Source organism: Parambassis ranga, chromosome 15, assembly GCF_900634625.1.
Source record: "Parambassis ranga chromosome 15, fParRan2.1, whole genome shotgun sequence".
Classification (NCBI taxonomy): domain Eukaryota; kingdom Metazoa; phylum Chordata; class Actinopteri; family Ambassidae; genus Parambassis; species Parambassis ranga.
The window spans coordinates 19,213,178-19,234,720 of NC_041035.1; the positions used below are offsets into that span (position 1 = coordinate 19,213,178).

Genomic DNA, 21,543 nt, shown 5'->3' on the forward strand with positions numbered 1-21,543 from the left:
ATCAGCGAGGAAACTTTAAAATCTATTCGTCCGCACTGTACGCGGAGGGTCCTCCCCCTGCCGCAGTCAGCCGTGAGCCTCTGACCATCGATCACTGCACATGTCCCAGGCTGGAGGAAGTGAAGCCGCAGTCTGAAGCAGAACTTCATATAAGTTGGTTAGCTCCGCTCGGTTTGGACAGAAAATAAACACCGTGTTCCCGTTATGCCTCTGCGGGTCGTCATGGAGGGTCCCGGACCCTGGGGGTTCAGGCTGGTCGGAGGAAAGGACTTCGAGCAGCCGCTGGCTATCTCCAGGGTGAGTTTTTACAGTTTGGTGTTTTTAACCACACCTGGGCTGGTCCTGCCTCACCTATCCCACACACACACACACACACACACACACACACACACACACAGGCTGGCAGCTAACTTTAGCTAACCAGCTAACTTAGCTAACCAGAGTTAACCTGTGTGAGTTTAGTTTAGCTAACGCTAGCTAACCAGTTGTCAGCTGATATTTTCTTTGTACTTTTAGTGAAGTTAGCGGACCTGTTAGCTTCAGTTTCACTTCCAAACCTTCATAAAAGTGTAAATATAACAGCCCACTAGACGAAGTAATGGTTTTTATGTGTTTTAAATGTATTTCCGGTGGAAATCTTGTTTTTTTTTTTAGCATTTAGCAGTTTTACCTTTTAGGCATTTTGTTCTGTCCCTCCTCTTTGTAGTAAGTGGACAGTTTGGACAGTCAGGCTGTACATGTGTTTTAAAGTGTATTTGCTGTGTTGATATGCATGTGATATACTGAGGTTAGGTGGCTTTGTGTACTACAGGTGTGTTAGAAGCTCTTGGGTTAAATGCATGTACTGCATCATACTGTGTAATGACCCAGGATGTGACTCTCCTCTGTGTACTTTGCCTCAGCATATTGGGAGGCTGCTGTTCCTGTTGTAAACGTCGTTTCTGTGGTTGTCCACTCCACCCATGGAAAAGTGATTAGGAATTCCTGGACTGTGCTGCTCTCTCTCTCTCTCCCTCTCTCTCTCTCTCTCTGGCTCTGCTTCAAGCCTTTATCTTGATGGAGTGTCTGCCCTCCAGCAGCCTGAAAATACCTCTCTGCAAATGACTTTGCCTGTATTTACTGTAAACACAGAATTGTCTGTATAGATTTGCAAGGTCAGGGTTTAAAACAAGCTCTTTTGTCTACTCGTAGGTCAATCCTGGAAGTAGAGCGGCCCAAGCCAACCTCTGCATAGGAGACATAATCTTGGCTATCAACGGCGAGGCGACAGAGAGCATGACTCACTTGGAAGCCCAGAACAAGATCAAGGGCTGCGTAGAGGAAATGGTGCTCTCCGTAGACAGGTAGGCTGCAGCAGCAGCAGCTGCATGTGCCAGTCTGATCGGCATAGCCACAGGCCTAAAGAACAGTGAGTAACATGAGACAGCTCATCCACAGTCCAGGTGTGCAGCCAGTGACGCTCCGTTTAATCACTCTTTTATAGGGAAGGAATGTTTTTTTGTTTTTTTTTTTTGCCTGAGACGTGTTTGCTGTTTCTTAATTCTGCAGCATTTCACTGCCTTACATCATAGCCGTGTTGAAATCGATCCGACAGAAGCCAGTGTGTTTGTTCATGTTAAGACAGAAGGGTGTGGTAAAGTGCTGAGCAGGAACATACCTGCAGGCTAGATGACAGACACAGGCACAAACAGGACACGTCTTTAATTCAAACCCACGTGTGGAGTTCAGGTCGCCACGTCGTTTAAGCCTCTTCTTCTTCTTTTTACTCTGCCCCACAGGACGGAATCTAAACTGTGGTCGCCTCTTTCATCCGAGGAGGGGAAGTCGCATCCGTACAAGATGAATCTTGCATCAGAGCCACGGGTGGGTGTGTGTGTGTGTGTGTGTGTGTCGGCATCAAAGCAGCTTTTAAATAACTGTCATTCCCATTTATACTTTCTGGAAGTCTGGATGTTTCACTGTTCCTGCAAAGACTTGTGGGATTTTTTTTTTTTGGTTACTGCCAACGATGATGAGGTCATTGTTTACTTCCCAACAGGAGGTTTCCTAGGAGACCGTAGTTTATCAGCCAAGGCCTGACGCAAGCCTCAGTTCCTGTCTGCTGTGTGGAAAGTTCAGGCCAAAGTGTGAATGCATGTAGGAAACATGCCGCTGTGTGTGTGTGTGTTCACTGTGAGCTCACAGGTGTGGTGCATTTTTCTCACACACGTATCAACACATGTTTTAAGCCCTTACCTGCAGTCTGTCACTGTTTGATGTGTCTTCACTGCTGGATTATTGGCATTCAGTGGGAATGTTTTGGGTCTGTCTTTGTGAGTTAACTTGCCTGCTGAGCCTTTGGGATATTCAGCAGTTTAGAGGTCAGACGCTTGAAGCATGAGCTAAATTTGGAGGCATTTCCGTGTTCCCACTGTGAAGCATGAGCGCATTTTGGTGGTATTTAAGTGCCCACTTTGATGGCATGCCAGTATCATGATGTGTTTGTGTTTAGCTGGTTAGGTATAATTAAGTCCGAGCCCGTACTCATACATTATCCTGTGTCGCTATGAATCAAAGCTACAAGCAGCATTTTAGGAAGAACAAGGTTTCTACATTTAATCTTTGAAAAGTCTTTGAGATGCTGGCTAACATAGAGCAGCAGGGATGATGTGTGTTTGTAAGCTAGCCCAGGAGTTAGCATCACACAAACGGATAAAGAGATTTTTCCTTTGTCTTCCTACAGGTTACTTACAGGTTCTGTTAGCTAATGCTACACTGTAAACAAGCAACACATGACTACAACATCACCACCACCAGATTTACAGCTCTGACCTCCTCTACAGCACAAATACTTCGTTTTTATTGGTCCCATTTAGCGACATGTTAGCAGCTGTCTTTCTAAAGGCATGTAAAATATCCTCCGATACGTACTAACCAAACACATTTACTGACTTCAGGGAGGAGGAAGCAGAAGTGCTTCAACATTTCAGTGTTTAAGGACTCGTTCCTCTGTTCTTAACCCACCTCGTACCTGCTGTGTCCATCTGAAAGCATCAGTGGCTCCAATCACTGCCTAACGTCTGCACAGTGTGTGACTCGCTTCACAAACAGCATCAAGTTCACCCTCCGAACACGTTACATGTAACCTTCCTCCTTTTACAGGAGGTGAAACAGATCGGTTCCACCCACAACAGGAGCGCCCTGCCTTTCACCGGATTCGGCTCCAAAGTTGTGACCAACCAGTACAACAGCCCCTCTGGTCTGTACTCCTCGGACAACATCAAGGACTTCAACTCGGCCGTGGACGAAGTCAAGGCCACGACGGCTGAGCCCAACAGCACGTAAGACCTGCTTCAAGGAGACCATTCATGTCCAGAGGAGACAGATGTTTCATCGCTGTTTTTCTTCTCAGAGCTCCGTCAGATCCATCAAAATCAGGCAAGCGGCCGCCTGTGGCTGCAGATTCAGAGGTTTACAAGATGCTGCAGGAGAACCAGGAGTCCGGTGAACCTCCGCGGCAGTCGGCTTCATTCAAAGTGCTGCAGGAGATTCTTGAGACAGGTACGGATACGACTTCCTCAGAGTCATGGGGGAGAGACAGATGTGATGTGAAACAGATGTTGAGATGTGTGTGGTGTTTGTAGGTGACGCAGACAAACCGTCGGGCTTCAGGAGTGTGAAAGCGCCCACAACAAAAATGGGCTCCTCAGTGGGGAACACGGAGAAGTTACCCGTCTGTGACAAATGTGGATCTGGGATTGTGTAAGTGTTTATTGATTCTTCAACACAATGTTTGTGGAGGTGTTTGTCTCCCCCTTGTGGCTGAACTAGCAGAAAAATGAGCATCGTGTTTCAGCGAATCCCTGCTGCCGCTCAGACTTTTTTTAATCTTTAAGTTAACTTTTGGTTATGTTTACTTCTATCAAATTAATTTCAAACCACTTTGGTATCCCTACAAATCTACACTGAAGCCATATATACAGACAAACCAGACAGAGGTTTATTGATAAGTTCATGGCCTGAGCTTAAATGAACTGAGTTTTGAGGCTTTGGTGGTTTTTCTGGTTCTGGTATTTGAAAAGTAAAGACTGAGAAGCTGGAAAACATCAGCCTCAGTTATGCCAGGAGGTCAACAGGGACGCAGACAGAGCAGCGGGAGAGCTTGATATTTCTTACAGTGTGGTGAAGACCTCTGAATCCGATGTTTGCAGCTCTCAGCGTCTGGCTTTGGTTCATTTCCTGTCACTCACTCCTCCAGTTCGTCCTTTCATTTAGCGTTCCCCTGGGCCGGGCTTCTGAGGCTGTGGTCACACTGTGCAGGGTTGGTTGGATTAAAACAAACTCTGGTGTGAGTTCTCTATTCGTTTGTGTTACATTTTGATCAAATAATATCTAAGACCATCCTTTATTAGTCCACCACAGGAGGAAGACACATTGTAACAGCAGCTGGAATATGAATGAGAACACTGCCACACCGTGTGCTCCAAAGGAGCAGAATGAGACCACTTCAGAAGAGGGGGTCTTTATTTTGGTCATGACCAGGGACCACACTACACCCTTTGTTAAAGGGCTTTGTGCTACACCAGAAACAACTCTGCACAGACTCCCCTCCAGCAGCTTTAGCATGGACAACATGGGGTTAAATCTTGCAGCAGGGTTCAGATATCTGTTGGAAGACCTGATTACAGACAGGTGTAATGTCCAGAGGTGAATTAAAATGTGGCTGAGGACTGTTTGTTATTGTATCGTTGTGTCTTGGTTTCAGGGGGATGGTGGTGAAGCTGAGGGACAAGCTCCGTCACCCCGAGTGCTACACCTGCACAGACTGCGACGTCAACCTAAAACAGAAGGGACATTTCTTTGTGGAGGACCAGATTTATTGCGAGAAACATGCACGTGAGCGAGTGACTCCGCCCGAGGGCTACGACGTGGTCACAGTCTTCCCCAAGTAAAAAAAGCACCTGTGGAGCTCAGCGCTGGACTGGACTGCACGCCACTTATAGGACGCATAATCCCAAGACTCAACATTTTAGCTACTCCTAAGGCTAGGAAGTGGTCTTCTCTCACATTGTGCATCAGTGCCGTCACTGGTAGGCATGACAGAAAATGATGATTTGCACATTAAGAACATTTTTCTCCACTTAAACCATGATTTGTGTTCGATTGGCCGCCAGTGTGATGTAGTCCCCTCTTGTCTTTGTATGTGTTCATAATGTTCTTCTCTTCCATGGGGACAAATGAAAAGTCTGTCAACTCCAAAAATCGTCACGTTTTCTACAGTTTTTATTAAATAAATAAACATAGTTTTATACGGCAGAACGACAAAGAAACACATTCGAATATCATTGTCAAATAAATATTTTAGATTGAACCAATTCTCTCCTGTCCTCTGAGATTATTGATTGGGATTGAGGATTAGAGTACGCTGGCAGATTCTGTTTTGAGTCCAGTGTAAGTGCTTTGAAGAAACAATGGTTTGTGTTTTGGTTCTTAAATCATGGCACAAGTCAGGCCTCATGTCTGTATCAGTAGTGCCATGTGTTTCTGAGCTGTTCACCACAGAGTGACGTGAAATAAAAGGTAACAGGGTGAGGGGTGGGTTCGTCTCCTGCGCACATGCTGCAGCTCCTCTCATTAACATGCGTGTGGAAGTTTCTGAGGTGAAGGTCTGCGGATGTGCCGCACGCAGACTCTGCGGGTGACGCCGAGTCCCACTCAGCTGATAGAACGCTCGCTGGACTGTTCAGCTCTGAAGCCACCGACATGAATTCCTGCGTGTGTCCGTCGGCGGCCATGCGCAGAGTCTCGGTCAGAGCCCAGATGTAGTTGCGGGCAAAGCGCAGAGTCTCTATCTTGGTCAACTTTGCGTCCTCGGGCAGCGCCGGCAAGATGCTCCTGAGCGCATCCAGGGCGGAGTTCAGGTTGTGCATCCGGTGGCGCTCCCTGTCGTTCGCCTTCATCCTGCGCCTGCCCCGCGGATGTTTTACTGCGCGGACCTCCTCTCCAACGACAAGCAGAGGTTTACGGAGCAGCTTTCCCCCGGCTCCTTTTAGCGCTGGAGAAAACCTGCTGAGCGCCACTGCATCCACGGACGTGCGCAGCTCAGTTGTGGCGCAGATAAGTTTAGGAGACATCCTGTGTGCACACAAACAAACGGATTTTAGTAACCCTGAAAAAAAGCATCACAACTAATACACGTCCAAGGAGTTCTTTCTGAAAAGTCTGCAGATTTAGATGCTACAGTGTCATGTGTGCAGTTATTCCATGACTCCAGCCTGCGCCACGCAAAACTCTTTGGAGATAACTTCACTCATTTCCAGTGCAGATAATAAAAAAGGTTTCAGGAACTAGGAAAAACACACACAACAGACACAACCCTCAGCTGGGTGGATATATTTGCACTTACTTCTCTGTGGTGACAGGTGGAGCTGGGTAAGGAGACAGGCAGTCTTCTTCTCGTGCAGTCGGAGGCAGCTGACATTGAGGGATGGATGCGCATCTCTGTCATTTTATATGGCCTTTATCTTATCTTCTTGCACCGCGGACGCCTGAATCAACAGCGCCTGTCAAGTGGCCAATCAGCGCCCGGGCAGCGCGTCCTTCAGCCTCTCCTCTCCTCTCTCTCGCTCTCTCTCCCCCTTAGGCTCCACGGTCCTGTGTTTCTTTGTGCACTATTCAGTCAAATACATGTGTATGGTGCCAGGTTAACGCAATGTTCATGTATAGAGGTGTATTTATTGTCTTGGAGAGTGAACAGAACGCATCAACATTTAAAATAATGCTTGAGTCCAAACATCAGTTCACTGCTCCTCATTGTAAACGTGTCCATCAGGAGCTGGAAGTACTTTGTTTTGTTTCATCCTTGGTTTCGGTGAGAGCTGACGCGCTTGTTTCAGTGCCTCTGCCCTAAATGCAAAAAGTATCCAAAATAAAATAAGAAGCCACCTTACATTAAACATGTCTGCCGTCTTTTACGCATATCCTCTGCACAAACGCACCGTGGTAAGTGGAGACTTAAGGTCGACAGTTCCAATATGAGTCTTCAGTATTATTGTCACCACCTGTTTTTTGGACAGAAGTGTTTAGAATTGAGACAAACGACTAGCTCTGATTTCCAGAGAGACTTTTAGGTGCAATATTTGGGTTTGCTCTTGTTGATGCTATCAGATCTCTTTCCTCAATGGACACTTGGAATGCCACATTTTACGCACTCAGCCTCTTGGCACATGCCCTGCTGAGTGTGGGCTTCATGTGGTCATGGTGACCTGGCAAACTGGCATCTTAACATTCTAATTCAAGCACACTGAACGTGAAACATGACAGCTCCACACCTGGAAATGTATTTTAAATAACTTGTTTTTCTTGTTAGTTACGCAGCTGCGTGTGTGTGTGCGCATCATGCCACTTGTGGTGTTAAGGTTCACATTTAAGGGCTTTGAACTCCTGCCAGTTATTCCTCTCATGAGGGTTTTAGTATTAAGTAATGTTGAAGAATCCGCGCTGACTCTTAGCTCAGAGAATGTAACTTATATTAAAGAAACTATTTTATTTTTAATGGCAGTGTTTGGAGAAAAACCTGCGTCCTGCGTTAAAGCGCAAAGTTCCGGTCTTTGGACAAAGACAATTACGCATGAGGCCCACGAACTACTTGGATTTGAAAGGGTTAACCCTGCCGTGTGAATTGATAGTACAAAGGGTCTTTTTGTGTGTCACATCAATAAAAGCTCGATTTCTTCTGTAATGTGCGCGTGTGTCTGCGCGCTACGACCTCTCCAGAAATGCTCCAATGTCGCCACAACTCAATGGCGCATAAAGCTGTTGTGATATAACTTTACTTTTATAGAGTTAAAGGTTATTAAAACGTGTCACTCACATGCAGACACGTTGATTTTTTTTTGCTGTAGGGGGTGGGGAGAGAGGGGGCGTGTGGCAGAGCTCAAACATGATTTATAATGCCCAACAAAGAATCACAGAAAGCTCTCCTTAACTTTCTGTCTAAATATGTGTTTTGGGAACAATCTGATAACCATATGCTTTCAATAAACTGGACAAATACACCCGTGAGATAGGAGATGGTGCCTTGCTGTTATAAAAGGCACGAAAAGTCCAGAGTAAACTAAATATTACCACTTTACAAATAATCATTGATGCCAAATCCATATTCGGATATCACGGACAGGTGTGGGTTTGAAGTTGTCAGTGTCTCTCCGTGATTTTTATCAGCCTGCTGTAGTGTCCTGCTTGTTATGCAAAGTGTGGGCAAACATAAGCGCCCAGTTGCTGCGGAAATGGCAGATATCGGAGCAGACTTGGTACGAAAAGTGATTTAACAATATTTAACAATAAACTGAGCAAGCCCGAGAGCAGGTGATACCTGCCCCGATGCTCCTGATTAATACTTCCTCTCCTCCTTCACTTTACGGTCTCTTTGGCTTATTTATTAAACGAAATCTATTTATTATTATTTTAGCAAACAGAGGTACCAGGTGGGGCTTTATTTTCGTCTTCAGCTTTTTGTTTGAAGGACGTTTTGAGAGGGGACAATCAAAGTCCAACAACTCGCTGACCAGATTGTTGTCATCCCAAACTAGCAGCGCAGCCATTCAATGTGCCTCCCTCCTCTTGTTCCCTCTGGCAAAGAGCTGCTGGGAGAGAAAAAAAGAAAAAGGAAACTTCTTCAAGAAAGGAAAAACATCTTAAAAACATTTAATTGCAACCCGGATGCCATATGTACACCTCTTGTGAAACCCCTCAACAATGTGTCTGCCTTTTTAGAAAGTATGGAGTGCGCCTTTGGAGACGTGTGCGCTTTTGGAGAGGTGCGCGCGTCGTGACCAGCGTGACCCCGAACACACTTTACACGAGAAGTAATTCACTTTTAATGTGCTTTGGAGTTTTCTTTCACAGGCAATGCATTGTACCTCTCACCCCAGCTTTTGAAGGCAGTGTACACCAATTACAGTGGAATAGCTGTCCTTTGGAGACAGTTTGTCTTTTTGTAAAGGTTGGAGATTTTAAGTAGGAATAGGTCTGAGGCTGCATGTCGCCCCCTTTCACCCCCTAACTCCGGCAGAATGTTCCTTCTTTGTTTCTGACAGCTTATTTACATGCTAAACCTTGTATTCATTAGGGACTCGTTGTAGATAAAAAGAGCAAATGTGAAGCTCCCATATTCATTTATTAATACACAATTTAACTAGTGAGATTTTTTTAGAGTAAAATAAATGTCACATTGTTTTGAGTTATATTTGTTGTTGATTTATTTTTTTTTAAATAAAAATACATATTGAATCAAATCAAATGGGAAAAAAAACACTTGTGGTCTGGGTCATATTTGCCTGTAATAAATAAATTAAATATACTATTATATATTATTTCATTTCTTGTATTGTCCATTGCAACACGGTAAGTCTGTCATAAACACTCTAATAAACTGTGTGTTGTCTAATTAGCTGAAAAAGTGAGTCTATGGCCATTTTCCAGGCGCCTTTATGAAAAAAATAGTGATATTTCCATAATAATCTCAAAACAACATCAATACATACAGATTACTGTAAACCAGGCAGATTGTACTGTAACATGCACACAGAACTAAAATGTGCTTAGGCTGAAGAAACTATCCAGGCTAATATTGAATATTACTGCTGACTTCAACTACAACTCTCATTTCATAATGGATGAATATTAAAAGTGTGTCACATTAAGCTCCCGCAGGCTGAGCTGAGCTAGTTTTAGGAAAATGTTGCCCCCAAAGCAAAAGTTTGCCACTTCAGTAGCAAAAGCATCTCCTTTTACACTGTACAGTAAACAACAACAACAACAACAACAACAACAACAACTAAATCTTACATCCATAATATTTGTGTCCACACAGTTTTCTGTGTAGTTACACGACTCTGCAGCTCTGTGGCGCTGTTTTCACTCCCTGAAAGAAAACATTCACCTCATTACATAAAGTAGCACAGAATGCGTTCACTGTATCGGAAATATGTGAACTCTAAGTAGAGTAGAGGTAAACGAACTAACCCGGTAGTAAAAAGCTTATAAATACGCCACATAACCATCAGTTGTTCTCAGATACGTCAATGACAGTTCAGTGCTTTTCATACGCAGTTAATTTTTTGATTAAAGAAAATAACCTTGTTTTGAAATGTAACCAACAATATGGGTGATTTTAGGCAGTTAAACCTGTGTTTAACGTAAGCTCTACTCTTAATTATTATGGTCACTTTGTTTTGTATTATTTCTTTTTTGATGACATGTTTTCGCCGGCACTGACATGATTGGAAGTTAAAATTTACAAGCCTCCCTTGGACGCAGCAGCAGCGCTTTGCTAACTCATCCCGTTGTTGGCGTGTGTTCGTGCGGCGCTTCTGTAGATATGGAAACAATGAGGATGTTCACGAACAGCACGTTCACACATTAAGTAGTCTCAGGCAGAGTGTTGTCAGATCTACACATGCGCAGACCGTGCGCAGCTTTACCGCCGTGGCTGGTTACTTCCTGAATCAGGGTTAGCTTGCTGGCTGTGGTTGATAGTAGCATGTAGATGAGAGGGAAGACTGAAGGCAGGCTGCTGGAGGTGACTTTCCCGAGAAGCAGACAAAATAAAAGGACTTTCGGTGACAGTTCGCCTCGACAACATGGACTACTGGGTAAGTGTCCCTTCACTTTTCCCGTGTTTACTTACATTACACAGTGTGGCACACGGGACGATGACAGTGTTGCTACAGGACGCTCGGAGAGACTTGTTTATTAGTAGTGAGCTGAGCCAGTATAAGGACCCGACTTGTTTTGATCTGGGTGATGCTCCCAAGTCCAAAAGCAATGAGTATGACAGCGACCTTTGTTTTTAGCCGGAAGTTACAGATTTGTGTGTGTGTGTGTGTTTTTGGAGAATTAACAGGACTCTGTACACTTTTATGTTTTCGGACAGATGCACATGCTTGAAAGAAGAGCTGAAACCTTACATATAGCTTCACGTTAGGCTGAAATTCTCCTTCTGATGAGGTGCTTCCTCTCTTTAAAGCTCATTTCTATTGTTTACTGTAGCAGCCAGAGTTTAAAATTAGAGATCCTGTTCAACATAAACCTGCAGGAAGTCTTAACAAAGCAGAGCCACCAGAGAGCTGTTTGTGTCTGAGGGATTTTCCTTAAAGGTAAAGCTGTTAACTTGTGTTGCTGGTGGACATCAGACAAAGGAGTCAGGGAGGGGGGGGGGGCAGCACCTCCTCTGATCAGCTGTCAGTGCAGGATTCACTCCCAGTCTGCTCATCAGTGTGTGTGGACTCCTCCAGGTCAGCTCAGGCCTGAATGATGAGAGCTTTCCGGACGTCAGTTTTTTTTTTCCTTTCTTTGCATGTCTCTGTTATGATGTTGTGCGTCTGTTGTCTCCTGATGTATCCAGGAGCAGCCTCTTCACACCCAGTACATTTCCGTGAGAACACGACCTTCCCCTCTGAGACAACAAAAGGTCTTATTACAAAATAGTCAAATGTTGTTTGGAGGTGGGGGTGGGAGAGCAAAGGAATGGGCGTCCACGGCTCGACAATGAGCAGCACAATGCTGGTGTGAGAGGCTTTGTGTGAACTTGGTGTAAGTTTTCCTGAGACAAAGATAGCACTGAATGGACCTGGAGGTGGTATATTGGCATTGAACATGTGTTGGATAACAGGGGGCGGCCTGTCTCTTACAGGGATGTCTGATAACATCATTTAATTGTGTCTTTTTGTGCAGACGTGTGCGTCGCTCTTGTCTGTACTCTGCACCGTTCCTGTCAAGTCAACATATGTTAATGGATTATTTTCCTTTACTTCCCACTCAGCACTTTCACAGCTGATCTTGTCAAACCTGTATGAGGACTAGCAAGTATGACAGCTGTTGACTGAGCAGGAGGCTCCAGCGTGAGATTTAAAGACCAGAAAAAAAAACTTGAATTCATTTTTAGCGGAAGTTGCCTTGAATGATTTAAAGCCGTAGAGAAAAAATAGCTCACGTCCTTCCTGACTGAAACAAATGTTGAGAAACATAATAAACAGTGTTTCCATTGCTCCAGGGAGGACTTCAGGCCTCATTGTTTCATTATGTGATGTTTTGGACCTTAAGCCTTCTCCCTCTGATTATGGCTGAGGTGGAGAGTCCTCGCTATCAAAGTACCGGCTATTGTGTCATAAAAACACCAGCAGAGCAGAGATAATGGAAAGATAATTTAGCTACACTTACACAACCACACTCACACTAACTCTTCCTTTAGTGTGAACAAATGCGTTTCAGAGTGACGGTTGTAGAGCTTATTGGAGATGAGACAGAAATACTGTAAGATTTACACGTCCAGGTGAACGTCTTGTTTAGTCTGACTGTGCCTGGTTGTTGGTGGGAGGAGCCTGGTGCTAGTCATCCAGTTAGCTGTTCGCTTGCTCTCACCTGGTGAGTTTCTTTCAGTGACAGTGTGTTAGTGTGAGGAGGGATAAGCTCTCTGCAGGTCTGACCATGTCTTCTGATGTAAGTACTTAAAATATTCTTGACTATTATCCAGCATGATTAATGCAATGAGAGCCAGGAAAGTTCTTTACCGCTGAGGCATTTACATAAACCACTTACGTGCTATGATAAACGGCCTGACTTCAGGGTATTTGATGGGTTAATATGCTGAATTACTACTGTAATTTAATGTCTGCATATCCACACATATTGCTGATCCATAAATCACGCTTCCTGTTTTAAGACCTACTCATAAAAAGGACCAAATGATGGCGTCAGTGATGACTTTTAACACACGAGGTGCCGTCTGTGGTCACTTCCCCTTATTATTATACTACAGAAGATTTTAGGCTAGGTTACATTTGTAGTGAAGCAGATTGTATGCTAGGCTAACATATTGTTGTGATTCATGCTGTACTATGTGTCTCTGTGTGCAGAGTGCCTTGGAGGTGTATAAGGAGATGCTGCTGCTGTATCTGGAGGAGGGCCGGCGGCAGGTCAACACGCGGTGCGCGGACCTGGAGCCGTGGCAGATCATCGGAGCATCCGTCATCACCACACTGGGAGCAGTCTGGCTCAAAGGCTTTCTCTTCCAGCAAGAAAGTAAAGTTTCACACGTGACACGTTGGTTCACATTGGTCTAAATGACAGATGAGTCTCAACAGAGGTTTTAATGTCTGCTAATTCTGAGCAGTAGCTGTTGGTCTGTGCAGTTACAATGAGCGCAGGACTTGTTTCTCTACTGTCTTTGACCTTAAATCAACAAAACTTTCTAGATCTGCTATCAATCAGTCAATGGTTAAATTCCTCAGCAGCCAGGTCAGTGCCTCCCATTTTACTTCAGCTCAGTCTGGAGGCTCTTCAGGATAAACTCCAGTCCACCGCCTCGTCTCTGCGTGTGATTATAGGTCACAGTCAGCTGTTTAATATTTGTGGTTGGGTGTGAGCCAGCATTTCACCACAGCTGCTGCCTTGTCTTCTTCTCTTTTTTTTGCCTAATAGGTCTCACATCCAGAATCAAGAAGCAGTGCTTTCGACTCATCAGAAAAATCCCCTTTGTTGGCACGGCTGTAAGTATCAGCGGTGAATCTGTTCCCTCTTTTCTCACCAGTGTGCTCTGACTCTGTGGTCTGAGGCTCTTATGAGTCACTGCACATCCAAGACAGTGGAAGGGGGGTGGGGTGGGAGGTGTATCAGACCTTTGGCATACTTAACGTCATGCGCTGGTGATAACATCTGGTCAGCCGGTTACTTCATTCATTTTTAGGGTATTCACCTTCCTCTTCTGCTTCACTGTGGAGTAACGGTGTCCTCTCTCTTTGCTTCAGATCCAGAGCCAGCTGAATAAGGCCTTGGATGACATGTTTGTGAGTGTGTGCACTCTGAAAGAGGGGATGAGCTACACTAAGGAGCTGCCCTCTAAAGGCCTCTCTCAGAGCCAAGTCATGGAAAAAATCAGAGAGTACCAGACCCTGAGTAAGTCCCCAGTCATCCCTGACTGTCCTGGTTGGAGCTTTTCTAATCTTAATGACTGATAAGATAACTTGTGCAATGATGTGTGATTACAGACGAGGTGAAGTGGGAGAAAGGATGTGTGTCCGGTGCAGTTTACTGGGGCGATGAATCTTTGACCAAACTCCTTGTGAAGGTATCCGTCCGTCCTTGGCATTTAAAGCGTGAATAGACAAGGTCCACTTCTTTTGTTCTTCATTCGTAGCTCGGTAATTATTTTTGAATTGAAGCAGATCTTCACCTCTTTTTCTCTTAAACACATCCCCACATGCTGCAGGCAGAGGCCACACACAGCCCAGTTAGCACATCTACACAAAAGAGTTCGGAAGTTAGCAGAATTTCTCACATCTCATATTAATTTTGAGCTTCCATAAATCATATTTCTGCACCACTGTATGATGTAAACAGCTTTCAAACTGCTCACATGACATCTTTTCAAATGCAGCAATTGCTAATCTATTTATCTGATTATTAGATCACCTAACAACATGCTCTCCTAAAAATAATAATCTGGGGTTAAGTGGAATTTGGGTTCCCACAGTCTGACATCTTCATCTATAAAGCATGAAAGAAGCGACCTCTTTCTGCGTCTGTGGTGTTTGTCTTTGAAGGGGTCCAATAGAAGCGATTAATATTCTTACAAACGCTTGTTCATCCCTCATCATCTGTTAATTGCTAGGCAGGGATCTCCTGCCCATGCCTTCCTGGGAGATGGGATTAGCCTTCTTATAGCCCAGTGACTTCATCATCTGTCTGTTGCTTCAGGTTTATGGAGACTTTGCGTGGAGTAACCCTCTTCACCCTGACATCTTTCCTGGCATCAGGAAAATGGAAGCAGAGGTTGTCAGAATGACTTGCACACTTTTCCATGGCGGACCCGGCTCCTGCGGAACAGTAAGTCCCACACATCAAATGTCCGAGGCTTCACATGGATGGTGTATCCATGTTATTTTCTTCTGCTACCTCCAGGTTACCTCAGGAGGAACTGAGAGCATACTGATGGCATGCAAAGCCTACAGAGACATGGCGTACGAGCGAGGCGTCAAATACCCTGAAATGTAAGCTGAGCGTTGTGAACCGGGGGCCTGTGTCATGCCTCGTCCTTTTCCAGAGAAAGCTGAAGCATCATTTTGTTGTGTTTGCAGTCTTGCACCTGTGAGCGTCCACGCAGCGTTTGACAAAGCGGCGCATTACTTCGGGATGAAGCTCGTCCACATTCCCCTTGATAAGAAAACCATGAAAGTTGATGTGAAGGTGAGAACGCAGCCTGTGCAGACGGTGTGTGCTCATTCACCGCTGCGGTCAGGTTAACTCTTTGTTCTCTTTTAAGGCTATGAAAAAAGCCATCAGCAGGAACACCGCCATGCTCGTCTGCTCAGCGCCTCATTTTCCTCATGGAATCATGGACCCTGTTGAGGAAGTAGCCAAGGTCAGAAGTGTGCCACGTCTTCTTAAATAGAAACAGGGAAGCTGAGTCTTTGACACTTTCCCTCTGTGTGTTCCAGCTGGCTGTACGCTACAACATCCCGCTGCATGTGGACGCCTGTCTGGGTGGTTTTCTCATCGTGTTCATGGCCAAGGCTGGTTACCAACTCGCCCCGTTTGACTTTAGGGTAAAAGGTGTTACCAGCATCTCTGCAGACACCCACAAGGTAAGGAGTGGCTGTTTATACCCCAGCAGATCAGTGCTTCCGTCTGCTTCTTTGTGTGTGTGTGATCGTATGTGGGTTACGTTCCTCTGCAGTATGGCTACGCCCCCAAAGGTTCCTCAGTGATCCTCTACAGTGACAAAAAGTACCGTCAATACCAGTACTTCGTAGCTCCAGACTGGCAGGGGGGAATCTATGCTTCGCCCTCTGTCGCGGGCTCCAGGCCCGGAGGAATCATCGCCGCCTGCTGGGCGACCATGATGCACATGGGAGAGAACAGATACGTGGAGGCCACCAGGAAGATCATCAGCACAGCACGCAAGATCAAAACAGAGTAAGAGACAGATTACTGACACACTAAACTACAGTTAATCTTTTCACCTTTAACATTTGTTCTTTTTATTTGACAGAATCCGAAAGATTAAAGGAGTCTTTGTGTTCGGCGATCCGGAGGTTTCAGTGGTGGCAATCGGCTCTGATGTTTTTGATATTTTCCGCCTTTCTAATGCACTGACGTCGAAGGGATGGAATCTGAACACGCTTCAGTACCCATCCAGGTCGGCATTAAACTCGTAATTATTAATCAATAATTGATCAGACATAATATTCACAGCTGCATGATCTCCTCTTTCACAGCATCCACATTTGTTGCACAGTTTTGCACACCCAGCCGGGCGTCGCTGACCACTTTATTCAAGATGTCAAAGAGCAGGTCGCCATCATCATGCAAAACCCCAAAGAGAAAACCACAGGAATGGTGAGCTGGTGCTGCTTATGTGATATAGACCTGATCAGGTTGCTAATCAATGAATGAACCTACATGTGTACGGCTGGCCAGGCTGCCCTTCAGGTTCATCAGTTTGTTGGGGAAAACCTGATGTTACAATGCAGGCTGAAGATAACATCAAAAAATGTTAAACAACAGGTTTACATCCAGTAGTAAGACCAAATCTAAGTTCTTTTTGCTCTGACATTCACACCTGTTACACGCTACATGTTCACTTTAAGTCGACACACGTGTCTTCGGACTGTCAGAGTAAAACCCAGAATCCGAAGGACAGAAAATGTTCCCCCATCTGTCTCCTGGCAACAGGCAGTGTGGTGTACTTGGCAGGTTTGTTGGCAACATAGATCAAGCTGATTAAAATCAAGATCATAATCCTGTTAGAGGAAAAAAATAGTTCCTGCCAAAGAGAGAATAAATCACTGCTGCCATGTGGACAGCGTGCTTTAATACATGTCTGTTGTCTATGCTGGCTCAGAGTCTGAGCATGGATAACCATTGAAGTCTGTTTTAAAAGGAAAAACAAAAAAATGTTCTGACACGCAGAGCCTGATGAGAATAGGCATTGACCATAAGGCATTGTGGGAAATGTAGTAAACACCAGACTAACCCATGTGTTGCTGCTGTGCTGCTTCAGGGAGCGATCTACGGCATGGCTCAGGCCATCCCAGACAGATCCATGGTGACGGAGATCTCCAGAGGTTTCCTGGACTGTCTCTACAGCACTGAGGAGCCCCAGTCAAACACCACCAGCCACATGAACGGCAACGGCAAAGCCCACTGAAAGAGGGGCGGGAGACGGGAGAGACGGGGGCTCCGACCCCACACCACACACAGGGAAACATATGCTCTCACCTCCTCTCAGAGCTCCGAGTCAGCAGCTCAGACAGTTGCCTTACCTTGCATACCTACATCGTACAGATGTTTTCATCTGCGTAGAAGCACAAGCCATCTTCAGTTTAATCAGCCCAGAGAGAGCACGCTTCAGAGAAGGCATGGCTGGGTCCACACGTCTGTTAAGTTTGTTTTAATGATGTAATGTGTGTGTGTGTGTGTGAGAGAGAAAAGAAGATGTTTTGTTTTAGATTTCATTTCAGTTTTAGTTCTCTACTGATCTCTACTGATTGCATAGCAAAAAGTTTTTTAATGCCACAACATTTCAATGACAATAACAAACCACTGAAAGCTTGTTAGAATAGCTGCGCTGCCCCCTAGCATGAAACCTGATGTACTGCATTAGACTGGAAGGTAATTCTTTGGGAAAACAGCGTTTTTAATGTAAGCAGCACTGCAACGCCCTGACAAGAACCAGAATCAGGTTCATAGTTACAGTTTGTCTGTAAGCATGAACATGTTTGCTAGCACTTGACATTCAGCTACATTCATGGGAGCTTTCAATATTGACTAAAAACCTCTTCAAATAAGGGAGATGAAGGGCATTAATCCAAAGCATATATCGGCCACATTGATTGTTTGGAGAAGTGAATTAAACGTAACCAGCCTGGACTGAAGATCCGGGTCCTGTCCCGGCCTGTGTAGGCTCTGCACCGTCACCTGTGTGTTTCACCCCGTCGTTATCATCTGTCTCCTAATTCAATCTACCTCAGTTTGTACTCAATGCAAATAACATTGATTCATCCACTGAAGCATTCTAACAGGGCGGCTTTTCAGTGTTTATTAAATTCGCAGACACTGAAAGGATCGAATGTGACTGAGGTCGGATGAAACCCGCGCTCTGCCCTGCCTGCCTGTCTGCTTGTGGACACACTGCATTCTTAGTATCCATTCTTTCTCTATGTACTAACAGGTTGATAACCGTTCATACTGTAACACCAGAAGGACCTTGATCTCTCTCTATCTCTCTCTCCTTTTTTTAATCATGTGCTTTTCCTGATAAATTCCTTGAAATTATTTCCATGTTTGTGCAATATTTAACTTCTCCTGTTATAAAGTGAAACTGAGGGGAGTGCTCGACGTTAGAATCATACTGTAGTCCTGACTGACAGCTCACCAGCCTCTGTAGTGTGTGACCACTGTTCATTAATCACTTCATCTGTGTGTGTTTTTATGTACTGAGGAGATTAGACATGAATGTATTTTTAGGTTTGTACATGATTTCCCCTCTCTTAGTCAGTGCCTGGTTAAAAAAAAAAAAAAAAAAAAAGAAGCCCACTAACGATTAAAGTTCATGCCGCCATCGGTGTCCATTCAGCCATCTTGATTTATGCCCAACACCTGTGACGATAAAAAAAACCTCCAAATGTTAATCTGTAGTTGACAGTTATACAGTCCTAATCTGTAATCTTGTAATTTGGTGAGATTATGTAGCAACAATCAGTGAAGTCCTCTTTCTAACATATTCAGGGATGTGGCTTTGTTCAGGTCCACAACTTTCAAACATAGACCCCTTTAAATATTACTCTCCATGTCTCATTATAATCTACTGGATTAAATTATATAGTCCTGTTTTGACTGCCCTGCACTTATTCATCATTCATTTCTGAGTGTGTAAATAATTGTTTACCTGATTTAACCATGTGTCTCAGAGCAGCAGTCAGCGGCTCTGCTCTGTGTTTTGTTTTTGTTTTAATTAAAAATTAATTCAGTCATTTTCCTTGCTCATGTTTCAGTCACAACAGTTAACAGGTTGGCAGAGAAAATAACATTTTACTCACAGTACAAAACACACGGGACACATTAAGACACTTATTAGGACAGAAGGACACGCTGTGACTGTCCTTTGTAACAACTGGAATGGGTGCTGAGAAATTATTAATTTGTAAACATCACTGTTTAGCTACTAAAACCAGCTCCTGCACTTTTTAACGCTACTTTGGGCCCTCCTCAGCCTAAAGTTCATACTCTCTGGGTTTTGACATCTTCAGAGTTTTGTCCTTTGAATTAATATAAAGAGGACTTGTAGCAGGTCAGGATTTCACATCAGGGAGGCCTGATCAATGAAGGTGGCCAACGTGATGTCACGCTGGGACAACCCCCCACAGTCATGCGTGCTCAGAGTGATCTGGACCTGCGTGGAAAAGGTAAAATGTGAGTATGACACTCATATGACTGAAAAAGGGTGTATTTTGTTCTCTGTGTTAGCTTTAGCAAAAGCCTTTTCACTCACACACCCCCACACATATTAGCAATAAACAGTTTTCTGTGTGCTACGGAAGGCCTTACAATGTTCTTTTAAACAGTATAAAAGTATGACAAGGTGTTTAGTATTGTTATAAATAATGTAATGTAATAATATGAATATAAGTGACTTTTTGCTAACTTCGTTTAAGCTGACAAAACGTAGCTACCATACTAGCTAACTAGCTAATGGTTGTTTATTTAGCTATATTCTCCCGTTTGATAATCTCGTGTTGTTTGTCTATATTAGTATAGACATTATTTAGACATATTATATTCGTTTTTGGTGGAATTTATTAATATTCATACTTATTATTTATAATGCGCCACAGACAGGTAGTAGCTTGTTGCTCGCGTTGTAGCATTTCGCTAGCTTGTTGCTAACTAGCCATCAGGTAGCTTTTTGGCTAAAAACAGCTGCAACATGCGCTACGAGTGTTCACTGTTTTGATTAGGAAACTAAAACAGTGTGGATATGATATAAGTTACATGTACACAATAAACCGTAAGGGTAAAGTGGGTGTATAACTCCATGTGAGAGGACAACTGTGCTGCAACTTTCTGAGGAGGCTAATTAGCTTAATGCATCAGACCTATTAAATCAACCATCTTCTGTTATTAGATCTTTATGGGTGATGGCAGGATCATCTTTGGCAGACCATTGTCTTTCATGGTTTGCACATAACTGTGCATTATATTATTAAAAAGACTAATAAATTCTAAGTTTTGGTTACACAATAACAGGTCCAAGCTGTGATTCAGCCTGGCTTATGATCTCATCTGTCTTTATGGGTGTTTTATACCTTATTATAGACGTTGAACCACTCAGGATGGTGGTCCATCTTCTCTGCTTGTAAAGCCACTCTGGACATGAAACCAAACGCCTGAAACAAAAATACAGTCACACACATATGTACAGGAGCTAATTATGTGGAGTGTGTGAGATTAGAGTAACAATGACCTGATTAAAGTCTTTGAAAATAAACTCTTTATAGATGGCGTCCCGGCCTACAACCTCCACCCACTGAGCGTTGCGCAGCAGGGGGAGTAGGTGGGCCCTCTCCTCTTCTGTCAGACTCTGGATCTTGCCAGCCTGTGGGGGACAGAGTACAGCAGATATTGGAGAAGGGGCAGCTTCACAAACTCAAACTGTGATTGGTTGCAAAGGATACCATCTGGAAACAATGAGCGGCTGCATTCCGTTTTTTTTTTTTGTGTTTTTTTGTTTCAAAGGTATGTGTCGTGGTTGGAGGAGAGGGTGGTGTTCCCTTCCTAATCAGGACACATGATGCAAAGTCACATGGATAAAGTTTTACTTAGGCTCATGCTGTTCAGCCTTCACGAGCCTGACATTTCACAACTATGATTTTGTTGCACAATCTACAGGCGACATTTGAAGGCATTGACCCGAGATGAGCAGTCATGCTTTTAGAGCAAACAGATGTTATGACCACAGTCTGAACAGGGTGACATCAACAGGTTTCATAGCAACGCTCTAATCTGCTCTATCTGTGCAGTGAATGGGCAGCGCACAAACAATTCCCCCCGGCTTGAGCCTCATCTATTCATCACACACACAGGCTTTATGCATACACAGAGACACATGCAATTTTCTATCCTTTACAAATGACTCATAGAATTTGTCTCACTGCAAAAAAAACATTATCTAATAGACTATGAGAGCATGTAAATGTCAACAGGTGTGTGAGGCCATAAGCAAACGTCTCTACGGTTGTGTACTCACCATGTTTGCCGAGTATTTTTCATACACAGAGGAGGTGCAGCTCCAGCTGTCTGCAGCACAGAGGCAGATCTACTGTGGCAGTCAGTGAGAGCAACTGGAATGAATCCATCCGACACATGAGCTGTGGGTCCTGCTTAGCTGCCCCTGCAGGAGCCTGAGCAGAAATCCCCCACTTCTGATAGGCTGCTCAACCACCTGTCAGCAGGGGTTTAATCATAAACTGTCATGTGTTGCACAAGGCACGCAGGAGGCCAGCT

The 21,543-nt window shown here is 44.4% G+C and overlaps 4 protein-coding genes across 5 annotated transcripts; 2 read left to right on the plus strand and 2 right to left on the minus strand.

Moving 5' to 3' along the window:
* pdlim1 (PDZ and LIM domain 1 (elfin)) lies at positions 1 to 5,354 on the plus strand. The gene is made up of 7 exons (XM_028423644.1): positions 1 to 297; positions 1,192 to 1,343; positions 1,779 to 1,863; positions 3,142 to 3,320; positions 3,392 to 3,540; positions 3,624 to 3,741; positions 4,745 to 5,354. Exons 1-7 carry the CDS (start codon positions 205 to 207, stop codon positions 4,929 to 4,931), a joined length of 963 nt encoding a protein of 320 aa, XP_028279445.1. The 5' UTR covers positions 1 to 204; the 3' UTR covers positions 4,932 to 5,354.
* Positions 5,355 to 5,504: 150 nt separating this feature from the next.
* neurog3 (neurogenin 3) lies at positions 5,505 to 6,434 on the minus strand. The gene is made up of 2 exons (XM_028423645.1): positions 6,386 to 6,434; positions 5,505 to 6,114 (listed from the first exon to the last, which is right to left on the minus strand). The coding sequence occupies exon 2, from the start codon at positions 6,111 to 6,113 to the stop codon at positions 5,505 to 5,507; it is 609 nt and encodes a 202-aa protein (XP_028279446.1). The 5' UTR covers position 6,114; positions 6,386 to 6,434.
* A 4,042-nt stretch (positions 6,435 to 10,476) lies between these two features.
* Positions 10,477 to 19,014, plus strand: sgpl1 (sphingosine-1-phosphate lyase 1). Of its 2 annotated transcripts, none has more exons than XM_028423372.1 (14): positions 10,477 to 10,634; positions 12,897 to 13,062; positions 13,462 to 13,529; positions 13,788 to 13,935; positions 14,028 to 14,107; positions 14,737 to 14,865; positions 14,941 to 15,029; positions 15,117 to 15,225; positions 15,302 to 15,400; positions 15,477 to 15,623; positions 15,716 to 15,954; positions 16,031 to 16,177; positions 16,257 to 16,377; positions 17,042 to 19,014. In XM_028423372.1, exons 1-14 carry the CDS (start codon positions 10,623 to 10,625, stop codon positions 17,186 to 17,188), a joined length of 1,701 nt encoding a protein of 566 aa, XP_028279173.1. In that variant the 5' UTR covers positions 10,477 to 10,622; the 3' UTR covers positions 17,189 to 19,014. The 2 variants fall into 2 exon arrangements, with proteins under 2 accessions (XP_028279173.1, XP_028279174.1); XM_028423373.1 differs by lacking the exon at positions 10,477 to 10,634 and adding an exon at positions 12,063 to 12,480 and having other exon boundaries at positions 17,042 to 17,188.
* Positions 19,015 to 19,051: 37 nt separating this feature from the next.
* pcbd1 (pterin-4 alpha-carbinolamine dehydratase/dimerization cofactor of hepatocyte nuclear factor 1 alpha) lies at positions 19,052 to 21,423 on the minus strand. The gene is made up of 4 exons (XM_028423374.1): positions 21,287 to 21,423; positions 20,504 to 20,635; positions 20,346 to 20,426; positions 19,052 to 19,432 (listed from the first exon to the last, which is right to left on the minus strand). Exons 1-4 carry the CDS (start codon positions 21,287 to 21,289, stop codon positions 19,340 to 19,342), a joined length of 309 nt encoding a protein of 102 aa, XP_028279175.1. The 5' UTR covers positions 21,290 to 21,423; the 3' UTR covers positions 19,052 to 19,339.
* Positions 21,424 to 21,543: the final 120 nt, after the last annotated feature.